Source organism: Archocentrus centrarchus, chromosome 15 (assembly GCF_007364275.1).
Source record: "Archocentrus centrarchus isolate MPI-CPG fArcCen1 chromosome 15, fArcCen1, whole genome shotgun sequence".
In the NCBI taxonomy this organism is placed as follows: domain Eukaryota; kingdom Metazoa; phylum Chordata; class Actinopteri; order Cichliformes; family Cichlidae; genus Archocentrus; species Archocentrus centrarchus.
The window spans coordinates 12,234,690-12,256,383 of record NC_044360.1 but is presented as its reverse complement, the minus strand read 5'-3'; the positions used below and the strand labels follow the sequence as shown (position 1 = coordinate 12,256,383).

The following is a 21,694-nucleotide window of genomic DNA, read 5'->3' as shown; positions in this document are numbered from 1 at the left end:
GACTTCATCAAAGTCCTACGATGAAAAGTGGGGGGGGGGGGGGGGGGGACAAATTATCTGAGTTGCAAAAGATTCTGAATACAGTGAGTAATTCAAAAAAGTAATCATTAATTTTCTACAAAAATAGATATTGTAAAGGAGAAAGATTCATTAAAGGTTGCATGCTGTGATACTTCTGGCTGGCAGTTAACAGACTGAATCAGTTATCAGCTAATCTAGTCTGAATGACATCAGCTCTGCTGAGCCACAACAGTACCAGAGTCATGCCTCAGAGGCATTGTCCTCAGGGAGTAAAAGTGATATCAACCACAATTAGATAGCATCAGTGTATCAGTGGCTCAATTACATCAGTCATCTCATCCTTAGACATGGTCGTGCAACACTGATGCCACTGCAGGCAGAGCGAGAAGATCGATTTTGGCAGAGTGTAAAAGTCCCATCTAGTTACCTTGCGTCAAGAGCCTGAGCCAGAATGTGGAGGCAGCTGGCAACTGATGAGGCTTCACTTCCTGAAAAAGCACACGTACACATTACGAGCATAAATGCACAGATAAAAACTTAAACACTTGAAATCTAAACCCAAGCAAGCAAAAAAACTCAAACAAATTAACGGTATAATTAGCTTTATTTCCACACCATCCTTACCAAAGACTGAGATCCTGTGTCTTACAAGAGCTGCAAGCTTACAAAAGAGGCTAGATGCAACCAGAAAAAAGAAGTAAAGTAATGAGAGGACAGGAATTGAAAATCACAACACACAAAATAAATTGACAGACAGCAGAGAATTATGAGGCTTTTTTCTGAAAATAAGTCAATAAAAAAAGAAGGAAAAATGAATAAAAATGCACAATTATTATGCAAAATGGTTGAAGAATGATCAGATAAGAATATAAATAACAAGAGAACACAAACTTTGTTTCATACCATGCAATCATCCTCCTTTTCCTTTCTTGAGGCATGGCTTCCTATTTTCACTGGAGACGTGGACAGGAAATATAGATGGTGGCTTTTAACATACCTGTTCCAAAAGAGGAAGGATAACCTGTTGATCAAGTAACTGGCCATTGTCATCTTTCATACAACCAACATGTATCACCAAAAGCCCTGACAAACCTGCTGAGGAATATCGAATTTCTCTAGGCTGCACAGTCCATTAATTTGTGACTGTAGTCTTGTTTAACACTAATAAGTAAATTTTTGCTGCCAGTTTAGCCTGAAAGTTTTGAACACCTGTAATCATTACTAAAGTTCTTGTTTTTTCTTTTAAAAGAAAGTTTCGGGGACTGAGCAAAGCCTAGTGCCTTTTTAACTGAGTTTAATGATAGACAGAGAAGTATGATGAACTAATTCACAGACAGATGAACGCCCGACAAACACTGACTTGCGTAGCTGTGTGAAAGTGGACTGATGTGAGGTGCGGGAAGCAGAGAGTAGGATGACTGTTCACAGGCCTGGCTGACAAGGTTTACTCTGGGGGTCCCATCGGTGAAAAACAAACTCTTTTTATTCGCTGCCTGGGAGGGGGAGGGGAAACCTTTTAGCGCCAGAGCAGTGTGGGAAGCCTTAATCAATGTCCTGTGGCAAGTGACACGCCCACATGGATTTCCAAAATGGTTAAATAAATTACACAGCCCAAAGGGCTTTACTTAAAGGGGTTGCCCATGGTAACCATCTAACAAAACTAATTAAATGGCATAAATGAAATAAGGAAAAGTTAATGAGAAGAAATAAAATGGCACTGGAAGAATTTGATTGCAAGGGGGTTAAATCAATCAGTCAGAGATTTCATCAGATGCTAGACTTTGACTGTGTTTCAATATGCATATGACATGAGGCAAACCTTGTGAAAAAAAATGATTGGTTGCTGGTGTGGAGCCCTCTCTCCCTTAGACACCTGTCCTCTGGCTTGCATCACCTCTGAAGGAAAAGAAAAAATGATAAATGAAAGCTAAAACTGTCAAGATACTACAGATAAGATCCATCCATCCATCCATCCATCCACTTTATCCTTTTCAGGGTCACAGGGGGCCAGGAGCCTTTCATGTCAGAAACAGAAGAACAGCTAAGTGAAGACTAAAGAGACTGTTCCTGGTTATTTATAAAAATTAACTGAAGATTCAAGGTGCAGTTACCTCTGTTATCTTTAAAGCCTTATAGTCTCACAGCATTTAGTTTGCAGTTTATAGTCATGTGAAAAACTAAGTACACCTTAAGAGAGTAAGTAGCAGCCAAGTACTGCTAATCAAATGCACTTGATCAACTTATTATTAGGAGGTGTGACCACCTCTATAAAAGCAGAATTTTTTTTTTTTCAGTTTGCTGTTGTCGGGCATTCAGGTGTGTGCTGACAGCAAATTACCCCCAATGTCAAACCGAGCAGTGATCAGAGAAATTGCAAAAAACCCAAGAGATGTGTAAGAGGGCTGTGCACCAAAAAATGCCTGCAAACCTCAATGAAATGAAGCAATGTTGTAAAGAAAAGTGGACCAAAACTCCTCCACAGTGACATGAGAGTTTGATAATATACGATGACCAGAAATCGATGAATCCAAGTTGCTGCTGCTGCTAAAGCTGGTTCTACAAGCTACTGAATCATGGGGCGTACTTAGTTTTTCACAGGACTGCACAGAGTTCTGTGAAAACTTTCTTTTGCACATGATAATTGTAAAGGTCTTTTTATGTCTTTTTACCCATTTTTAATATACACTATTATATTACCAAGCTTTAAAAGGTTCTCTTGAGCCTCCTCAGTGTGAGATAGGAGCCGCTGAAGAAGAGTGTATGCAAAGCAGTTGGCCATGGTTGGAAAGTCCATTTCCCCTGACTTCCGATCCCTTTAGAAGGATAAATCAGATATGAAGAAAGAAACACCATTGCTTAAAACAATACTGAACTTTAATCATAAATGCTTGGTAATGTCTAATGCATATTTTTAGTTCAATAATTTTAATGCAAAGATGCAAATGTTGCAGCAGGATGGCAAAGCGGTAATACATTTATCTTACACATCGACTTGTTGTGACCTGTACTGGAAATTATTACAAAGAAAAAAGCTGGGGTCTGATTGCTATAGTGCTTCCAATCAATGCTGAGAGAGAAATGCCACTGTGACATTAAAATGGAGCACTTATTCATGCCGTATTGCATTGCCCTCGTGTAATCATAAGTGTGTTCTGTACTCACCTCCACACAGTGTAGCCATTGAGCTGAAGGAACTTGAGGACATCCTGAGCTCTTTCTCTGAATTTAGCCTTCTCTTTGGAAGTCAATGTATCATAAGGTACAAGCAGTGAAGGGCCACCCCCTCCTGAGAATAGATATAAGTGAAATATATGGCAGGTTTGTTAGGTGTTCCGATTCTCTAAAATGAAGGGGGATGTGATCAGAGCAAAAGAAGGAGCAGAGATTAACTAGATGTTAAGAACACTAAATGCCACCTTACTCTCAAGTTCTAATGTCTTTGACTTAGCCCGGCATTGTGGTAGTTTTTCAGCCAGCTGTTCAGCCATTGCCTGAAGAAAAGAAAAGAAAAGAAAAAGAAAAGAAAGAAAAGAAAAGAAAAGAAAAGAAAAGAAAAGAAAAGAAAAGAAAAAGAAAAGAAAAGAAAAGAAAAGAAAAGAAAAATAACATGACTGAATAATATGCCAAATGCAATCCATCATTTTAAAGCAAATATTATTTTAAACTCATGAAAGGACAATTAATATTATTATAACTTACACACTGGTCCCATGATAAGGTGACGCAGCTCATGTCCACAGGTTTGGGGCTGAAGGTTGATGCACCTTCAAATGATAGCTAGGACAAAAAAAATGTCTCATCAATGGAATAAAAAGTTATTTGTGAGTACTACTGCTTTAACAAGAACATATAGAACATATACCTGTCCAGACTGAGAGACCCTGCGTGTATATGGATGCATGCTAGATGCGTCTCCTTCTTTGTCCTTTCTATGTTCCAGCCAAAGGCCAACATACTCTTATTGTCTCTTTAATGGCCCAGCGGTACGCTTCCTTCTCCTGGAAAACTCAGGATATATATAAACCTTCATGTAAAAACTAAACTTAGTAGGTATCAAGGTACAGCAGACTATTTAAATAGCTCAAGAGCTTGTAACAGGTTGTCATCCCCTGCATAGAGCAAACATCCATGTTGATGTTACTTTCTGGGCTAAATCTGGTCAGCTACTTATGGCTTTTAAAAGGTGTCCTGTACAGTGAATGTTATCAAGCTATTACAAGAGTTGGCTTGAATTCAACTTAATTTCTATTATTCTATTATTCCACTCTACCCCCTATTAGTCTAAAAGATGTCTCTAGCAGTCAAGGATGTCGGGACGGGGGGGGGGTCTTGGTGCATCTGGGACTTCACCACTTTCATTAGAACATGTAAATAACATACACACACCATAAAAACTGACTTCATCATCTACCTTCTCAGCCAGAGCCCTGTATGGCTTGAGGCGAGGGTGAACTTTGCTGTTCTCACATAGCTGCTCTCCATGAACCCAGCCACTGGCGAACTGACAGAGACAACACACAGACTTACTTAAAAAAAAGAAAGAAAAGAAAAAGAAAATCCTTGGAAAATATGCAGATATCAACGTATTAACTCAGGGACACAATACAGACAGATGTTTTGACATGGCCACAGAAATAAATTCCTACAAATGTATTATGTGAACAGTGAGATCAGATCAGGACATCAACTCTATTTTATTGATGTGAATCACTGAGCTCTTACCTTTTCCAGTGACCACTTCTCATGTGTATGCTCTGCATACTTGTTCACGACAAACTCTAGCCTCTCTGGCACTGACACACTAGCATAGAGAAATAAATAATACATTATTAAGCCTTGATTAAAACAGCACATTAATCCCTGAGAATGATAATGTTTACTTTCACCGAATATGACACTTTGTTAGTTCTGTTTGCTACACTAGAGGTTACACTTCTGATTAGGCAGACCAGGTCATCTTCATATGATTTCGCCTTTCAATCATCCAAAATATCCTTGATGGGTCTCTTACTTGGATGTATCTACAGGTTGGGGGTCAAAGTGTCCATCTGTGTCCATGGAAGTTTTTCTCTCTATCTGAGACAAGTAGTTTTGTTCCATATGATCAGGAGGCAGGGCCATGGCACTGCAGAGAGGCACTGCACACACAGACTTGATAACTGAAGTGTGTTGGGCTTTAAGTAGAAGAAAGGGATATGGGAAACAAAGCATGGAAAGAAGGGAAGAAGACAAGGCATGAGAAAGGGTTAAAACAATGAACACAATAAATATCCATGAAAAAAAATAGTTATTGAAGAGATTTTAAAAGATTAATGGGTCCTCCTCATGCAGCCTGTCATCTTACACCAGTGTCTTCCTTCTTATTTTCACTGCCATGTAGGGAAGCAGTACATCAGGAAATGCCAAGAGGTTATGGCAGGACACTCAAGAACTAACTTCATATGAACTGCAATAATCTTGCTAACCAAAAGCCCACCTATATAATTCCCCTACTACTTGAACCAAGTGTAGCATGTTGCAGAGTTGGCATCTAAATGCAGATTATTTAATTAAAATGTAATAACTTGGGAAATAAACAAATCCTACCATGAAGTCTAGTTCATATGCAAAAATGTATCAGTGCCACATAGCTTAAGTGGTCAAAAAAATGCCTGTTTCTCCAATGAAAATCTAGAAGTGCAATAAGCAAGGCAAGTGATATATTGTACACCCAAGCTATAGTATATATACAGACCTTATGTTGTGTTATAATTTCTGTGGAAAAAAAGGTGCATAGTTCTGTGTGGTGCTAATAGCACGCACTGCTTCTGAGTCTGTTTGATGTTGGCCACATGTGTGGGTGGTTTGACCTCATCAACTTATTTCTTTTGATGTTTTTCCATTCAGCATCACTCAGGTAAGCGTCTGGCAGGCATATTTTAGGTACATTATGCTGTTCACATTTCCAAAAAATCACTTTAAGAATGGGAGGTTTCATACCAGGAAATGAAAAATTAACACCTTATCTCAAGTGCATTTTGTCTTCCTCAATGCAGGATGTCCTCGTACACTAAAGAAACACTTCAGAAATGTATTTTGGCCATTTCACTTGAAACAGAATTTGTAAGGACAAAAAAAAAGAATGAAGGATACGTCAAGAGATTCAGTACTTTGACTTCATTTTCTGCAACAATTTTTGTGCCCAAGTAAAATGTTATTTTAAACTCAAATTAAGACTGACACAGATATTCAGTATAGTTTACCTTCTTGGCTAAGGCCTTGAACACCCCCCAAAACAACTTTGTAGACAGGTAGAGTTCTTCTTCAGAGGCACAACCCTGCTCACCCTGCCTGTCAGATTGAGAGTAGTACTTCCACCTCTGTTCATAGTGACTGGTCAAGAGCTGATAGATGTAGACAAAATTAATAATTTTAGCTCAGTGTATTAATATGCTTTCATAATCAGTTTACCAAACTGAAATTTAATTATCCACCTTTAACGGCATTTCGCTGTGGTCTGTGAGATGAAGAACATCAAAGACAAGCCGACGAAGGAGAGGCTGCATCATAGGTGGCTGGAGTTTACTAAGCACCAAGAGTTGCAGAATTAGTCACATAAATAGTTTCATTCCACATCAGCCAACACAACACCCCCCCCCCCCCCCCCCCCCCCCCCCCCCCACACACACACACACACACACACACACCCACACAATGATATTTTGACTGATTAGCACATCTCAGAAGGATGACTAAGTCAGAAGATGCCATTGGCAAAATGCTAATAAACCCAATAATTAACATCACACTCTTGTTCATTAAATATGGCAATTATCTGTATTTGGAAAATGAGAATTCACAGTGATTCATTATATATAATGAGCGGGAATAAGCTGTATCTGGAATGGTTAATATTTTGTTGCTGCTTCTCATTTCTCTTTTCAACATGTCATTTTGTCAAACAGCAGCCCGACACTGATACCAACGGATGTAGGAAGGAAATGTTGGAATAATTCATAAATTAAGAGCAAAACATCGAGCAACCAGCTGTCAAACCATTTTTTCCCCGATAGGTGGTTTCACTTTGCATGCTGTTGTAAATAAATCTGACAGACCTAATAACTGAAAAATGCAATACTGAATTTGAGTTTTCCAGAGAGGAACAGCACTATCGCTAAATAGACAGCTCTCATTCAAAATTCTTAAATAAAGTTCAACATCCATCCCCCATCAGATTCTTTGGCCTCATCCTCTACGACCTGAACACTGTGTGCTGTTCCATCGTATCAGCTGGACACCCTACCTGCACAAAGCCAATAGACATTCTTCTGTAGTGTCTCTCTGAGCCTTGGTCAAGCTAAGAGCCCCGGAGAGGCGGTAGACTGTCTGAATGAGAGAATCAACCAGCAAGATGTGGTCCTCTGAATCATGGAAGAGAACTGAATATTTGATGAGAAGGGGAAGAACAGCTGTACACAAGTATCTATTGAGGGCCAAGGCCATATCAGTTGATCCTAGGTCAGCCTGCAAAGAAGAAAAAAACAAAACCAAAAAAAGAGTCCAGTTAACAACTGAAACTAAATATAATGTGGAAGTGAAGAGGCAGCAAGAAACAATAGCCAGACAAATGGATTTATACAACCTAGAGTTTCTGTCATGGCCCTGGGTGTTTTGAGTTTATTGTAGAGTTTGAAATTTTGTATTTTTCCTTTGTTTCAGTTTACAGCTTCGATTTATTTAAGTCACCAGTCACCCCTACGATCTGAATCTCTCATGCAGGTGAAAAAGGTAAGAAAATCTTTCTCAGCTCACAGTGTCAAGAGAGACAGCTGCCTGAAGGTCAGGTAGAAAGCCAACTTCAAGAAGGTGGAGAAGAAAACTTTGACTCTCAATGCCATAAACCCGATCCAGAAACAGAACCATGGCTGCCTTGTGGTCTGGGCAGAACACTGTAGATAGGTCAGGCTCAACCAACATACCATCTGGAAAATCAAAAAATGTTTAGATCTGATTACAAGGTCATATTAACATATGTGTTTTATATCTACTATGAAAACTATTATGTGGCTCCATCTCTAGATGTGGGAGAATGCTTTAGGGCTGCCTAAAAATCTGAAAAGGTGCTTATCAAAGTTGCCTACATCCACTTCCACCAATTTTCCACTGAAGCCACAATGATTGTGGACTGGAGCGTCAATGTCTAATGACTTAGAAAAAAGACACAGGTGCCAATTTATGGCCAATTTGGCCTATTTAACCTGTAGAGACTGAAGGGATTTGAAAGGAGATGCTGATGACTCCCTGAAGATCCTGAACAGGGATGAGAGACCTCAGAATGGCCCTGATGCGGATTGCTTCTCCTTTGCCTCCTTGAATTAACTGGACAAAACATTTTAAAAAGTCAGTCATTCACAGCATAACAACAAAATTAATAATACAGAATTACAGAGTATCTGATCTCAAGTGTTTTTTTTTTCTACCTGTTTTGAACCTCAGGCTGACTGTTCCTATAAAAGTTACAGTTGGATTTTATTTTTAAATTAACTTTTTAGACAAAATTAAAAAATATTTAATTTCAAAACAATTTAATTACTGATGTCATTAACTGGCAATATATAAATACAATACAAACACTAAAATTCGTTTGCATTTTCATTGCATTTAAATGATCTTAATGTACTTTAAAGAACTTCACTTCGACATGCCTTTGATACACAGAAAATTCCCTTCTATTATTTAACCTGTGCACTTTAACGCTATTGCATCAAACTGGGAAGAAAATCATCCTTTCAAATGATAAATATTTTCAGACACTTTCAGTCAGGCAGACATTCTTAAAACCTGATGGCCTGAGAATCTGATGCAATGTACACCGTTTCATTTAGTCACCTTGGTAAAGGTTTTCCAGGCCAAGGCTGCATACTCCATCAATATAAATAGTAGGGTCTGACCAATAAATCTGCCCTTAATGGTTTATTGCAGATACATCAGCCTTGAAGCATACTGCATGTTGGCCAATAAGTGACAACAATCTCTATTAGAATAATGTCAAACAAAGTCTGAGGATGTTTGAAAACAAAATGAATAGTGAAAACATAAACAAGTATGGCTTACATAATAAACATTATATAATGTTTATGCTATGTATGTATGCTAAGACATGAAATGCCTACTTTTCCCTGAGGCTTATTCTTTTAAGAGAAGTTTGCAGGCTCTCTTCATTAGGCTTTATTTGTTGAGACATAAGTAGATATTGATGTGGAAGAGCTGATGATAGCTAAGGGAACACTTACATGCATCTCTGGAGCACAGCGACCAAGCAAGTCAATAAGAGCGGAGTAGAAGGTCATGATGGCGTGCCCCATGTGAATGACATCCTCATCACTGTCCTGGACAGCATCTCTGTTACAGGAAACAATCATAACAGTCAAATGCCTGCAATGACCTGGGATTAATTATCAAGGATTATGAAAGTAAATCACTCATGGTCCCTACAACTTGCAGCCAGTGTGTACAGATTGTTAGATTGTTTTTTTGTTGGTGTTTTTTGTTGCTTAGGACACTAAATATATGTACTGCTAAAGTACTGCTACTTTCATATGGAACACGATAAAATTATTTTTAAAAAATCATGTGTCTGCATATATCTAATACTAACAGCACTCTGTTGGAATTGTAAGTGGTACAAGGACCATCCATAGAAGGGTCTTCAGAGATCTTGATGGCTTCTTCCATGGCTACTAGGAGACCATTTCCCCCATCACCTCGCAGCGCAGGGCCAAAACATTCAGGTCGACGAATCAACAGCCTCAACACCACATATGCATTCTCCTCGACATTTTCACCTGTGGCCAAGAAACACACACGAGACAAAGGAAAAGAGAAAACAGAGACACCACAGTTTTGATTTTTAGTCTTTAATATCTACCATAAGAATAAATGTATTAACAAAGATTCTCACAAAGAAAACTGATTCATTTAAGCATCAAGAGGATCAAAATGTTATAGATCTTCTGTAGAGTAATATAACACATTATTGCACAACTCAAGGGCTATATAGAGAACAGGTGAAGCTGTAAATACTGAGGAGCATGTGATACAGAGAGCCAGAGCCATTTGGCTGAACTGTCAACACCCTCAAGGGCAATTTGAACAGATGACTTTTGGGCACTGCTTCAGAGTAAGGAAAATCAATAGCAGAGTGAATTACCTCTAGTGCAAATACTGCAGCTTAATTAGGAGCATGACATGATGCAGCCTCTTGTTCTTTTTTAACTTTGCATTTTACTGCTATCAACACTGTATCCTGCAAGTTCTAAAAGTAATAAATGCCCTGAAATGTATACCTGAATACATTAAGAAATAAACTGTATCCTCAATAATTAATATAACTAAATATTAAAGCTGGCACTTCTTAATTAAACTGACAAGTTAAACAATATCTCACCTGTGGCAAACCATAACCATACCATAACCAAGCCAACCAAATTTTGTGTAATGACTTCACACTTTTGATCCAATCATTTTTAAATATCTGAGTTTTCATATTTAAAAAAAAAAATACTGTATCAACAAATAAACTGTATTTTAAACTAAGCATATATATATATCACATCATATGATTTTAATTTACCATTGCAGAAGACAGCAAAACGTAGGAAGTCCAAATAACGTTCTCCCTCTACAGGGTTCCATCCTATATCACAATAACCTTTTGCCACTAGCATTGGACAGCTCTGGAGACCACAGCCAGCCAGGTACTGAACCACCTGGATAAAAGATTAGATTTATCAACAGAAAGTACTTCTTTACTCAAGCTGAATCTCTGTTTTGTTAACATTATACCTTTCTTAGAAACTAATAAATAAATATTATTTAAGCTCCACTGTCTATATGTACCGGTGAATTTCCCCTGCACCCTGATGCATATTTGTTAATTATACACTATTATTGACATAAAGAAAGTCAGTAAAATGTCCACAGAATGACTGACAGACTGTAAGCTTTCCGGTCAATGCAGACTTACCTTCTCTAGGTCTGATTCCCTCAGTGCTAAGGCCAATTCATTATTATCCATAACGGAAGCTGCTGCCACATCCAGAGGAGTGGATCCACGCATGGACGGTGAAGCTAAGCAAAATACATTAAACAATCTAAACACTGAATCAAATTATACACAATGTCAGGCTATTAGTAGAAAGGTAAAACACAACATCTATCTGTGTAGTTCAACTACCATCGTAAACTTTCAAAGTTTAAAAGCTTTATAACTTACTCTCTGGTCTTTACAAGTGACCACAGAGTTTATTCAATAAAGAATAAAAACTAGAAAACTGGCATTTACCTAGCCCGACACTGCTGTTTTCCAATAAGTAGCTGAGGTGGTCAAACAGGGCTCCCTGATTGTGTCGGCTGATACGGCAAAAATAGCAAAGGAATCGACAGCAGCTGGCAACCATCTTAGGAAAGGTAATCTCCTAGCAATAGTAAATTAAATTATGGACAAAAAGAAAACAACTGATGAGGAGGCAGATGCAGAGTGATGAGAATAAATGATGAAAATCAGCCACAACGCATTATGAGCAATGAATTTTTTAAGCTCAACCTTTAAAAATAATCCTCTAAACTTTAATTGCTGATACACTTCTTTGATTTCACATATTTCCCCATTATTTTTCAATACATTATAGTTGTTTTCTCACCTTTATCTCCCCTTCTCCAAGAACATTGACCATCACTTCCATCACAGTCTCATGCATCCCCAATGCCCTCATTAGGTTGGGTTGTTGGTAGAAAACTTTATTATTCATGATGTCTCTGTAGATGTTGCAAAAAAATGTAACTGTATTTATGATACCACATAGTAAATAACAATGCTTATATGTTGGACATTAATCGATTACAAGAGGACAACTGATTATTGTACTTAAACTCACTCCATACCCTAGTCGTCTGATCATCAGCCTCTCTTCTTCTTTTCCCATGCGAACACTGAGGAGAGAGCGGATTTGGCCCAAGGAGGACAAGAGCGCCATGGTGTCCTCCAATGAAGACTGGTTGATGGTATATGCTTTGCATAGAGGTCCTTCCATTTGGCCCCTGACACCCTGATACTGGTGATGTAGCAATGAGAAGATGGCCCTAACTAGTTCAGGGTCCTCAATCTCACTCTCTTGAGCCCAGCGCACCATTGTTTCAGAGATCAGCTTTTTTAGAGACTCTGAAAAAGAATCATCAAGTAAGAAGTGGAGATAAAAGGACAGGGTTAAAATCGTATTATCCATGTTTAAAAGACAAATTGGTTAATTGATGTGTGCAATACAGCAAGGCACTGGAAATTTCTTTTTTTTTTTCCAGGTAATTTTGTTAGGGCACTTGCAGTAAAATTGCATTGTCAGTGTTAGGGTACTTTAATTTTGCATACTGCAATGCATGTCACTCTCCAAACATGGAATCACCGATGTTCTTCTGTGTGGAGTTTGCATGTTCTCTCCGTGTCTGCATTCCTCCGGAAACTCCGGAGGAGTCCCTGGAGTCCAAAGACATGCAGTTACTGGGGTTAGGTTAATTGGTGATTCTAAATTGCCCATAGGTGTGAATGTGAGTGTGAATGGTTGTCTGTATCTCTCTGTGTCAGCCCTGCGACATGCTGGTGACCTGTACGGGGTGTACCCTGCCTCTTGCCCTATGACAGCTGGGATAGGCTCCTGAACCAGAATGTGGTCACCAGAGGTGAAGGGAGCCATCAAGCTAAAGGAGTCCTATAGCACTTGGTTAGCCTGTGGGGCTCCAGAGTCAGCGGGACTGGTTCCGGCAGACCAAGTGGAACACTGCTTGGGTAGTGGTCTAAGCAAAAACTTGAGTGTAGGAGGAGTTCAGCGAAGTCATGAAAAAAGACTTTCGGACAGATTCTGTCATGCAACGGTGTGCGGCAGGCAGATGAGAACCCCAAAGCAGGACACTTGACTCAGGTGTGAACTTAAAAAACTCAGCTTTATTGCTCGAAACACACAGAAGGCTGAACTGGGCTTGGCAAGCAGCGCAAACTCAGACACAGGAATACACACGGCGAATGACTATGACAATGATGAGGACATGACAAGCAGGGGAAAACACAGGACTTAAATACACAAAGGCTGATGAGGGAAGCAGACACATCTGGGAAACACAGGTTAACAGCATAACAACAACAACAGAAGGAGACACAGGTGAAAACTGTAGCTACTCTGGTCTGCTCAAAAGGACTTCACGCTTCGTACTGATGTCCACAGACATTTATTTCTTTTACAGATCATAAACGATGCACGGATCATCAATGGAACACCTGGAACACCGTGAAAACGTGTGCGCCTGTTGACCAGTAGTAGAATATCGTTAGTAGATTTGAGTCTTTTATCGATGATTTCGTTTCTCTCTGACTTCTCTTGTGTCCGTTCTCTCCCGCTACTGACAACACACACTTCCGGGTCATGCATTTCCATGACTTAATACAAATATAGTTTTCTTTTAAGCACCGGTAATTTTACAAACAAACATTAACTGAAATGCCATGTAACTTATTGTTATAAAATAATTGTGCCATTATTAAACCAAAATTAGCAAATAAAATCTCGTAGCATATTCCTACTTCCTGTCACTACGGCAACCCACACAGACCACCATAGCGTCAGCTACACTCCCACCAAATTACCTTTGATATACAATGTAAATGTTACACTTTACAATATTCTTACAAATAAATCAATGGTAATTTCCAAATATACACTTTCCTCAAACTTTACACATTTAGAAATACAATAACAGTGGGATATACCCTTTAACTACTTTCTACAAGAACAACCAACTTTTGAATGGGTCTTTCAATAATAGATGGCTTATGTAAGCGTTCACCCTTCTTCCCCAGTTTTCTGTCTCCAACTTGTAGTGTCACTTTCCTAACCAGTCCATCATCATCTTCATGTACACGTACAACTCTGCCAAGTGCCCATTCGTTACGAGGGACATTCTCATCTTTGACTATTACAATATCCCCAACCTTCATATTGCGCCTAGGGGCATGCCATCGCTGTCTAAGAGTAAGGTTAGCAAGATATTCTTTTCTCCATCTGTTCCAAAACTGCTCTGACAGATATTGGACTCTTCTCCAGCGCTTTGTGGCATACAGATCTTCTTGAATGAACTTGCCAGGTGGAGGCAGTGGTACAGAGCACTTCATGGTGATAAGGTGGTTTGGTGTTAAAGGCTCTAAACTCGTGGGATCACTGATGCTGTTAACAGTAAGTGGGCGACTGTTTACAATGTACATGGCTTCATAAAGAAAGGTCCTTAAGGATGCATCATCAAGCCTTCCAGCACTTTGCGCAAGAACTTTACTCAGCACACTTCTTACTGTCCTGATTTGACGCTCCCATGCACCTCCAGCATGGCTTGAGCTTGGTGCATTCATGAGGAAGTCGCACTGCTTATCTGCCAAGTATGTAGTCACTTTGTCTTTGTCGATTTCTTGTAGAGCCTTCTCCAGTTCATTTTTTGCTCCCATGAAGTTAGATCCCTGATCTGATCTGATTTGTCTGACAGATCCACGGATGGCTATATAGCAGCGCAAGGCGTTGATAAATGCATCAGTAGTCATGTCTTCCAGCATCTCTAAATGAATCGCTCTAGAGTTGAGGCAAGTGAAGAGAAGGGCGTAGCGTTTGTACACTTTGCGACCCTGCTTGGTATTAAAGGGGCCAAAGCAGTCCATACCTACGTAGGTGAATGGTGGGGAAGGGTCAATGCGATCACTAGGCAAGTCTGCCATTCTTTGTTCCTCTGGAGGTGCACGAGCTCTCCTGCACCATACGCATTGTCTAATGTACTTGGCTACCACTTTACCTCCTCCAATAATCCAAAACCCATTAGCTCGGATCTCATTTACAGTTTGGCCTTGGCCTTGATGCTGTGTCTTGTCGTGATAGTGTGCAATGATAAGCTGTGTAATAGCGCCCTTATTAGGGAGTATTACAGGATGTTTTAGCTCAAAATGTGTAGATGCCTTTCTCAGCCTACCTCCAACTCTCATTACCCCATCTTGAAGGAAGGGATCCAGCTGGTAGAGTCTGTTGTTACAGGGTAGCTTTCCTGTTTTCTGTTTAAGTTTGTCCATTTCCTCCTGAAAGGCGTTTTGTTGCACAAGTCTTACTATAGTCAATGTGGCTTTTCTCCTTTGTTCCACATTTGGAGGCTCTGATGTCTTCATTCCTTTAGCCATACGTTGAATGCGTGCAATAGCATTGACAGCAGTAGTCCATTTTGAAAACCTTGACAAATGTTCTGTAATGTCACACTGTTGTGTAGCCTCAGTATCCAGCACCTGCATAGCCTTTACCTCTGGATCTCCGACTAACAGCTCTGGCATGCTTTGCTCTGTGACTATCTCTCGTTCCCATAAAAACTTGGGACCTGTGAGCCAGTTCGAATTGACAATGTCGGCTACTTTCAGGCCACGTGAGGCGTGGTCAGCTGGATTTTCTGCCGTGTCGACATAATGCCATTGTTCTGGGTTAGTGGTGTGGCGGATTCTCTGGACACGGTTGGCTACAAAAACATGAAATCTTTTGGCCTCATTGTTAATATAACCAAGAACTACTTGTGAGTCAGTCCAAAAGTATTCTTTGTCGACTTTGAGCTCAAGTTCTCTTTTTAGCATGCAGCTCACAGCAGCTGAGGTTACGGCTGCTGTTAATTCCAACCTTGGAATGGTGACTATTCTGGTTGGTGCAACCCTTGCTTTGCCCATGACTAAAGTGCAGTGTACTTGATGTTCACTCACTAATCTGATGTAGGAACACTGTCCATATCCTTGACTGCTTGCGTCAGAGAAGTGGTAAAGTTCAACTCTCAGGACTTCACCGAAGTTCGTGGGCTTGAAGCACCTGGGGATCTGAATCATTCTGAGATTTTCTAAATCTTTTATCCAACTCTCCCACCTTAGCTTCAGTTCAGTAGGTAGTGGATCATCCCACCCAATGCCCTTATGACACATTTCTTGCAACATTCTTTTCCCTTCCAAGATGAAAGGGGATAAGAACCCTAAGGGGTCGTAGAGGGATGCTACAACTGAGAGAATACCACGCCGTGTCAGTGGTTTCTCCTCAAGTGTTACTTGGAAGAAGAAGTTGTCACTTTCTACGTTCCACCTTACACCTAGTACTCGTTGCACTGGAAGGTCACTGTAGTTGAGGTCAACATCTTTTATCTCAGCTGCACGTTCTGCCACATCGACTGAGTCTAGAACATCTCTGTTGTTGGAGAGAAACTTGTGAAGGTGCAGCTTTCCTTTGGCACACAAAGCCTGAGCCTCTTTCACAAGCTCAGTTGCCTCTCCAACAGTTTCCACACTTACAAGGCCATCATCCACGTAGAAATGCTTTTGGACAAAGTTAGCTGCTAACTGGTACTCTTTTTCATTTTCATTGGCCAGATGTTTCATACCATAATTAGCACAGCCAGGGGATGAGGATGCCCCAAAGAGGTGGACTTTCATTCGGTATTCTGAGGGCTCTGAGTCTGTGTTCCCATTTTCCCACCAGAGAAACCTCAAATAGTCTCTGTCCTCTGAGTTGACGTGGAACCTATGAAACATCTTCTCCACATCACACATGATTGCAATGGGGTGCTTGCGAAAACGGCACAGTACTCCTGTCAGTCCATTTGTGAGATCAGGCCCTGTTAGCAGATGATCGTTTAAAGCTGTCCCTTTAAACTTTGCAGAGCAGTCAAATACCACCCTGATCTTGTCCAGCTTTCGTGGGTGATAAACGCCTTGGTGTGGTATGTACCAGACATTTCCTGTTGTTGGCTGTGTGTCCACTTTTTCAGCATCACCATCTCTGAGAACTCCTTCCATGAACTTTACATAATCACCTTTAAACTTGGGATCTCTGTCCAGTTTCCCTTTGAGGTGCTTTAAACGAACAAGAGCAAGAGCTTTGTTGTTTGGGAGCTGTGGGCGTGCTTTAAAGGGAAGAGGCATTTCAAGATGACCATACTGTACTCATTCTGATGAATTCCTTCTTTTAAGATTTGGAGGAACTGAATATCATCTTGTGATATATCATTGTCATTTGACCTGGTATCTGCAAAATCTAACTCAAGTGCCTTAATAATTGCTGATGGAGTTACAGGAGGTACCTCTTTCACAGATACACGATGACACAGACCAGTTACATCTCTTGCATTGACAAACTGCGGTGCCCCTCCTACAATGCTCCAGCCTAGGTCTGTTCTTACAGCATAAGGCTCGTTGCTGCCACCAGTGATGACCTCTCTGGGAGCTAGGGCTCTGGAGCAGTCATAGCCTATCAGCAATCCAACTGCACAATCCATTAGAGGAGAAAGGTCTTGAGCAATGTTTGCAAGATGTTTCCATTTGCTGGCGGTTTGGCATGTAGGAATGTGTGTGCGCTCAAGTGGAATAAAGTCTCTTGTGTAAGCTGGAGGTAGGTCAATGGATGTATTGGAGAAGAATCCTCTGACTTTAAGTCCTTGTACTCTCTGACTCTTCACAATACTGTCTCTTTTGACCATGGTTGCAAGCTTTAGTTTCACTGGCTCTGTTACTGCCCGCAGCTTTTCACACACTTCCTGATCAACAAACGTGTGGGTGCTTTGCGTATCTAATAGCGCATACACCAAAGTCTCATTGTTAGGAGTATTAGTTGCTGATATCCACACTGGCACAATCATTGAGGTGCTCCCATTATCACCTCCTTCCACTGAGCAAGACAGTGAGGACATATTTTGTTCTGCTTTTCTTTGTTCAGGTTCGCCTGCTGGAGAGCGGTCTTCATGCAGAGGGGTTGGATGGCTCCTTTTGCATATGCTGCACATGGCTCTGTTTTTACAGTCTCTAGAATTATGACCTTTCCTCAAGCATGCAAAACACAGTTTGTTTTCATGAACAAATTTTCTCTTGTCATCCGCAGACATTTCTGTTAGCTTTGGACATTTGTGTACGGTGTGGTTTTCTCCACAACAAATGCACTTGCTCAGGCTTGAGATTTGTGGTGGTATGTCTCTTTTCTTTCGTTTATCAGAGTCTCTTGGCTTGATTTCCTCTATATTAGGCTTAGTTGCAGTGGCTGAGGTGTCTGAAGCCTTTACATTAGTGACAAATGCATTTGCTTTTGTGCGTTTTGCTTCTCTTACTGGGATTTCTGCAGGTGGCTTTAGAACATGTAAGGACGACACTGGGTTACAAGCTATGCGTGCCTCCTTAGAGATAAAGGAAGCAAAGTCTTGGAAGCTTGGATAGTCCTTACCTTGATCTAGCTGTTCTGTTACATAGCGATTCCACCTGGATGTTATCCAATCTGGGAGTTTGACCAGCAACTTCTGGTTCTCCTCACAGTCATTTAGCACTTGTAGACCTTTTATGTGAGGCATTGCATTGCTACATGTTTGCAGGAAATCACTGAACTCTCTCAGTTTGACATACTCTTTTCCACCAATTTTTGGCCATTTGTTAAGTTTCTCTCTAAAAGCACGTTGCACTATAAATGAATGTCCATATCTTGCATCGAGCCTGTCCCATGCTTGCTTATAGGCTTCTTCATCTTTCCGGTAGAAGCTGCCTTCAAGTGTGGATTTTGCCTCTCCTGCAATGTATCTTTGCAGGTAAAATAGCCTGTCTGCAGGATTTGAGCAGCGTCTTTCTATAAGAGCTTTAAAGCTTGTGCTCCACTCTATAAACTTTAGAGGGTCACCATAAAACACAGTAGGCTCTGGAGCAGGTAACCGAGTAAGAGCTATTGACTCTTGAACTGCCTGCACAATGGCTGACTCATTTTTTGTGACTGGCTGGGCATCACTGTGACATTCAATATAAGAGGTGGACAGGCTAGAACTTACTTTACCATGTGCACATTTCTCATTTTTGTCTTTGATCTCCTCTTCAGTGTAAACCTTCAGCTTTGCTTGCATTACTTCAATGTCTCTTTGGTTTTCAAGCCTTTTCAGTTGTTGACGATGAGCTTCAATAGCATCTTCCATTTCAATTTCAGCTTTCTTTGCAGCTAGCTGTGCGGCTGTCTCAGCTCTCTTGTGAGAGATGCTGGTTGACTCTGAGAAATGGTCAGAATGAGGGCTGCGTGCAGTTACTCTGGAGGTGGTAGATCCATATATTGATCTGGCATATTCATTGTCAAGGAGCATGCGTAATCTTGCCTTTTCTGCTACCGCATCAAACTCACTTGCATCCTCTGTTAGCCGTACTCTCATTAACCGCATCAAGTCCAAAGTTACAGCAGAGCATGCATCAACTTTCCTCCGAATTTCTTGATTTGGGGCTGTTTGCTTTCTGATATCGTCATACAGTTCTTTCAATTCAGAATCAAACAATTCAACATCATCCATCATGCTGTATAAGTCTTTTTCTGGGCATTCTTCCTTTAATCTTGTGCGAATGTCTCTTACTTTAATTTTCCACTTGTCGTAGACTGACTGGAACTTTCTTTCCTTTTGGACCAATTCTTGCTCTTTTAGCTCCTGCATTTTAGGTGTAAAATGTCTTTCACGGGAGGATTTTCTAATCTCTGTTTTAGCTTGATCAGTTACAGCATACTTTACAGTTTTTTTTGGTCTTACATCTGCTTCTGTACATTGTTTGCCTTGCTCTTGAGGCTCATGGTTAATATGGCTATCATTTTGTAACAAGGGATTATCATTGGAAGTCATTTTGTGTTTATTCAACTCTTATTCATCCATCAGTAGCAGAGGCCGTTTAATTACACAATCTGACCATAGGATGCGCATTTGGACTTGATCTTACTCCCCCAGTTGAACTCTGAAGCCTGTAGCTTGCGGCAGGATGTGAAGAACTCTGGCGCCGCCTTGTGGATGCAGGGTGAAGCCGCCTCAGTGCGCCGTATCAGGTCACGTGTCGCTATAACGCCCCCTCGGTGCGATGAATCAGGTCACGTTTTCACTGTAGCTACTCTGGTCTGCTCAAAAGGACTTCACGCTTCGTACTGATGTCCACAGACATTTATTTCTTTTACAGATCATAAACGATGCACGGATCATCAATGGAACACCTGGAACACCGTGAAAACGTGTGCGCCTGTTGACCAGTAGTAGAATATCGTTAGTAGATTTGAGTCTTTTATCGATGATTTCGTTTCTCTCTGACTTCCCTTGTGTCCGTTCTCTCCCGCTACTGACAACACACACTTCCGGGTCATGCATTTCCATGACTTAATACAAATATAGTTTTCTTTTAAGCACCGGTAATTTTACAAACAAACATTAACTGAAATGCCATGTAACTTATTGTTATAAAATAATTGTGCCATTATTAAACCAAAATTAGCAAATAAAATCTCGTAGCATATTCCTACTTCCTGTCACTACGGCAACCCACACAGACCACCATAGCGTCAGCTACAAAAACTAAATACAACTTGAAGGTACGAGGAGCGAGAGACAGCCCGAAAGGCAGCACCAGGTACAGTATAGGCAAGGCCCTCGAATGATTTGGGTGTATAGCCACGTGAAAGTAGGCATCTGTTAGCTCGATTGTTGTAAACCAATCCCCTGGGCTGACTGCGTTCAGAAGTTGTCTGAGTGTTAGCATCTTGAACGTGTACGTTCGCAGGTATCTGTTGAAGACTCGCAGGTCGAGAATAGGATGAAGCCCTTCCCCTTTTTTTGAAATGACAAAATAGCGGCTGTACCAACTTTTGTCCGTCCCCAAAGCAGGGACCACTTGTATTGCTTTCTTTTGCAGCAGCCTTTCTATTTCCTCCCTTAATGTTGTCGCTGCTTCGCTTCTTACAGTAGAACTTACTATACCGTGGAAGTGAGGCGGCCTGGTCTGGAACTGTAACCGGTACCCTGTAGCAACAGTTTTCACCACCCACGGAGAGGGGGCACAAGTGTGTCACTGAGGGAGGTGGGCAGCCAATTGGCTTACATGCAGCACTGTAGGTGAGGCGATGTCACCCCCCGGTGTGTCTTCGGGGAAAGGCATAATCTGTGTGGCTCGGCTCATTTGGCCTGCAGGCTGAGGATTTGCACTTGTTTGAGAATATGCATTCTTTATTGATCGTAGCACAGGAACACATACACATTTATATGGTTTTTAAGACGCACCTTATTCGGGGCATAACCATGAAATACAGGAGGAGCACTTGATGTGGTCACCTGAGCATTTAACCCAACCTGAGCAGAACTTCAGGGGCACCTTTTTTGCGGCAGCAGATGGGGGTGAGCAGATGGGGGTGAAGTGGCCCCTCTTCACTCAAATCCAGAGCTAGGAGGGCTGAGGATTCGTCCTTCTGGGCGCGGAATCTTTCCTGGGCCCCGAAGGTGGGCCTTTGCGCCAAGCCAACTAGTGTGGAATCTGACCTGAAGGCTGCATTCTCACTCGTGGCGACCCCACAGCAGCAGTGGGTGCTGCTCTCTTTCCGGTGGGCAGAGAAACGGCGGGCCTGCAAGAGTTAGCTGCCAACTTGGGCTTCGCATCATGTCTGGGGATGATGTGGTGCAGATCTTCCATCTGCTTCTTCCTCAGCTCAAATTTAGCCTGAATAGCTTCGAGTGATTGCCCAAATAATCCAGCAGCAGACACTGGTTTGTCCAGATAACTAGCCCTGTCCCTATCTGGGACATCGGAGAGGGTCAGCCACAGATGCCTCTGAGCCACTACTGT

The 21,694-nt window shown here is 41.1% G+C and overlaps 1 protein-coding gene across 1 annotated transcript in view; it reads right to left on the bottom strand.

The window, feature by feature from the left end:
• The window catches only part of ryr2b (ryanodine receptor 2b (cardiac)), an 85,216-nt gene that overhangs the window by 32,344 nt on the left and 31,178 nt on the right, over positions 1-21,694 (bottom strand). The window contains 30 exon segments of the mRNA XM_030748621.1: positions 2-15; positions 449-509; positions 646-695; positions 925-935; positions 937-1,017; positions 1,019-1,042; positions 1,841-1,917; positions 2,719-2,834; positions 3,184-3,309; positions 3,439-3,512; positions 3,721-3,798; positions 3,884-3,945; positions 3,948-3,983; positions 3,986-4,019; positions 4,433-4,522; positions 4,744-4,822; positions 5,033-5,147; positions 5,150-5,195; positions 6,264-6,404; positions 6,495-6,585; positions 7,304-7,524; positions 7,813-7,982; positions 8,259-8,379; positions 9,294-9,402; positions 9,659-9,845; positions 10,634-10,769; positions 11,027-11,130; positions 11,345-11,477; positions 11,703-11,817; positions 11,944-12,220. Of these exon segments, the coding sequence (XP_030604481.1) occupies positions 2-15; positions 449-509; positions 646-695; positions 925-935; positions 937-1,017; positions 1,019-1,042; positions 1,841-1,917; positions 2,719-2,834; positions 3,184-3,309; positions 3,439-3,512; positions 3,721-3,798; positions 3,884-3,945; positions 3,948-3,983; positions 3,986-4,019; positions 4,433-4,522; positions 4,744-4,822; positions 5,033-5,147; positions 5,150-5,195; positions 6,264-6,404; positions 6,495-6,585; positions 7,304-7,524; positions 7,813-7,982; positions 8,259-8,379; positions 9,294-9,402; positions 9,659-9,845; positions 10,634-10,769; positions 11,027-11,130; positions 11,345-11,477; positions 11,703-11,817; positions 11,944-12,220 (2,979 nt within the window).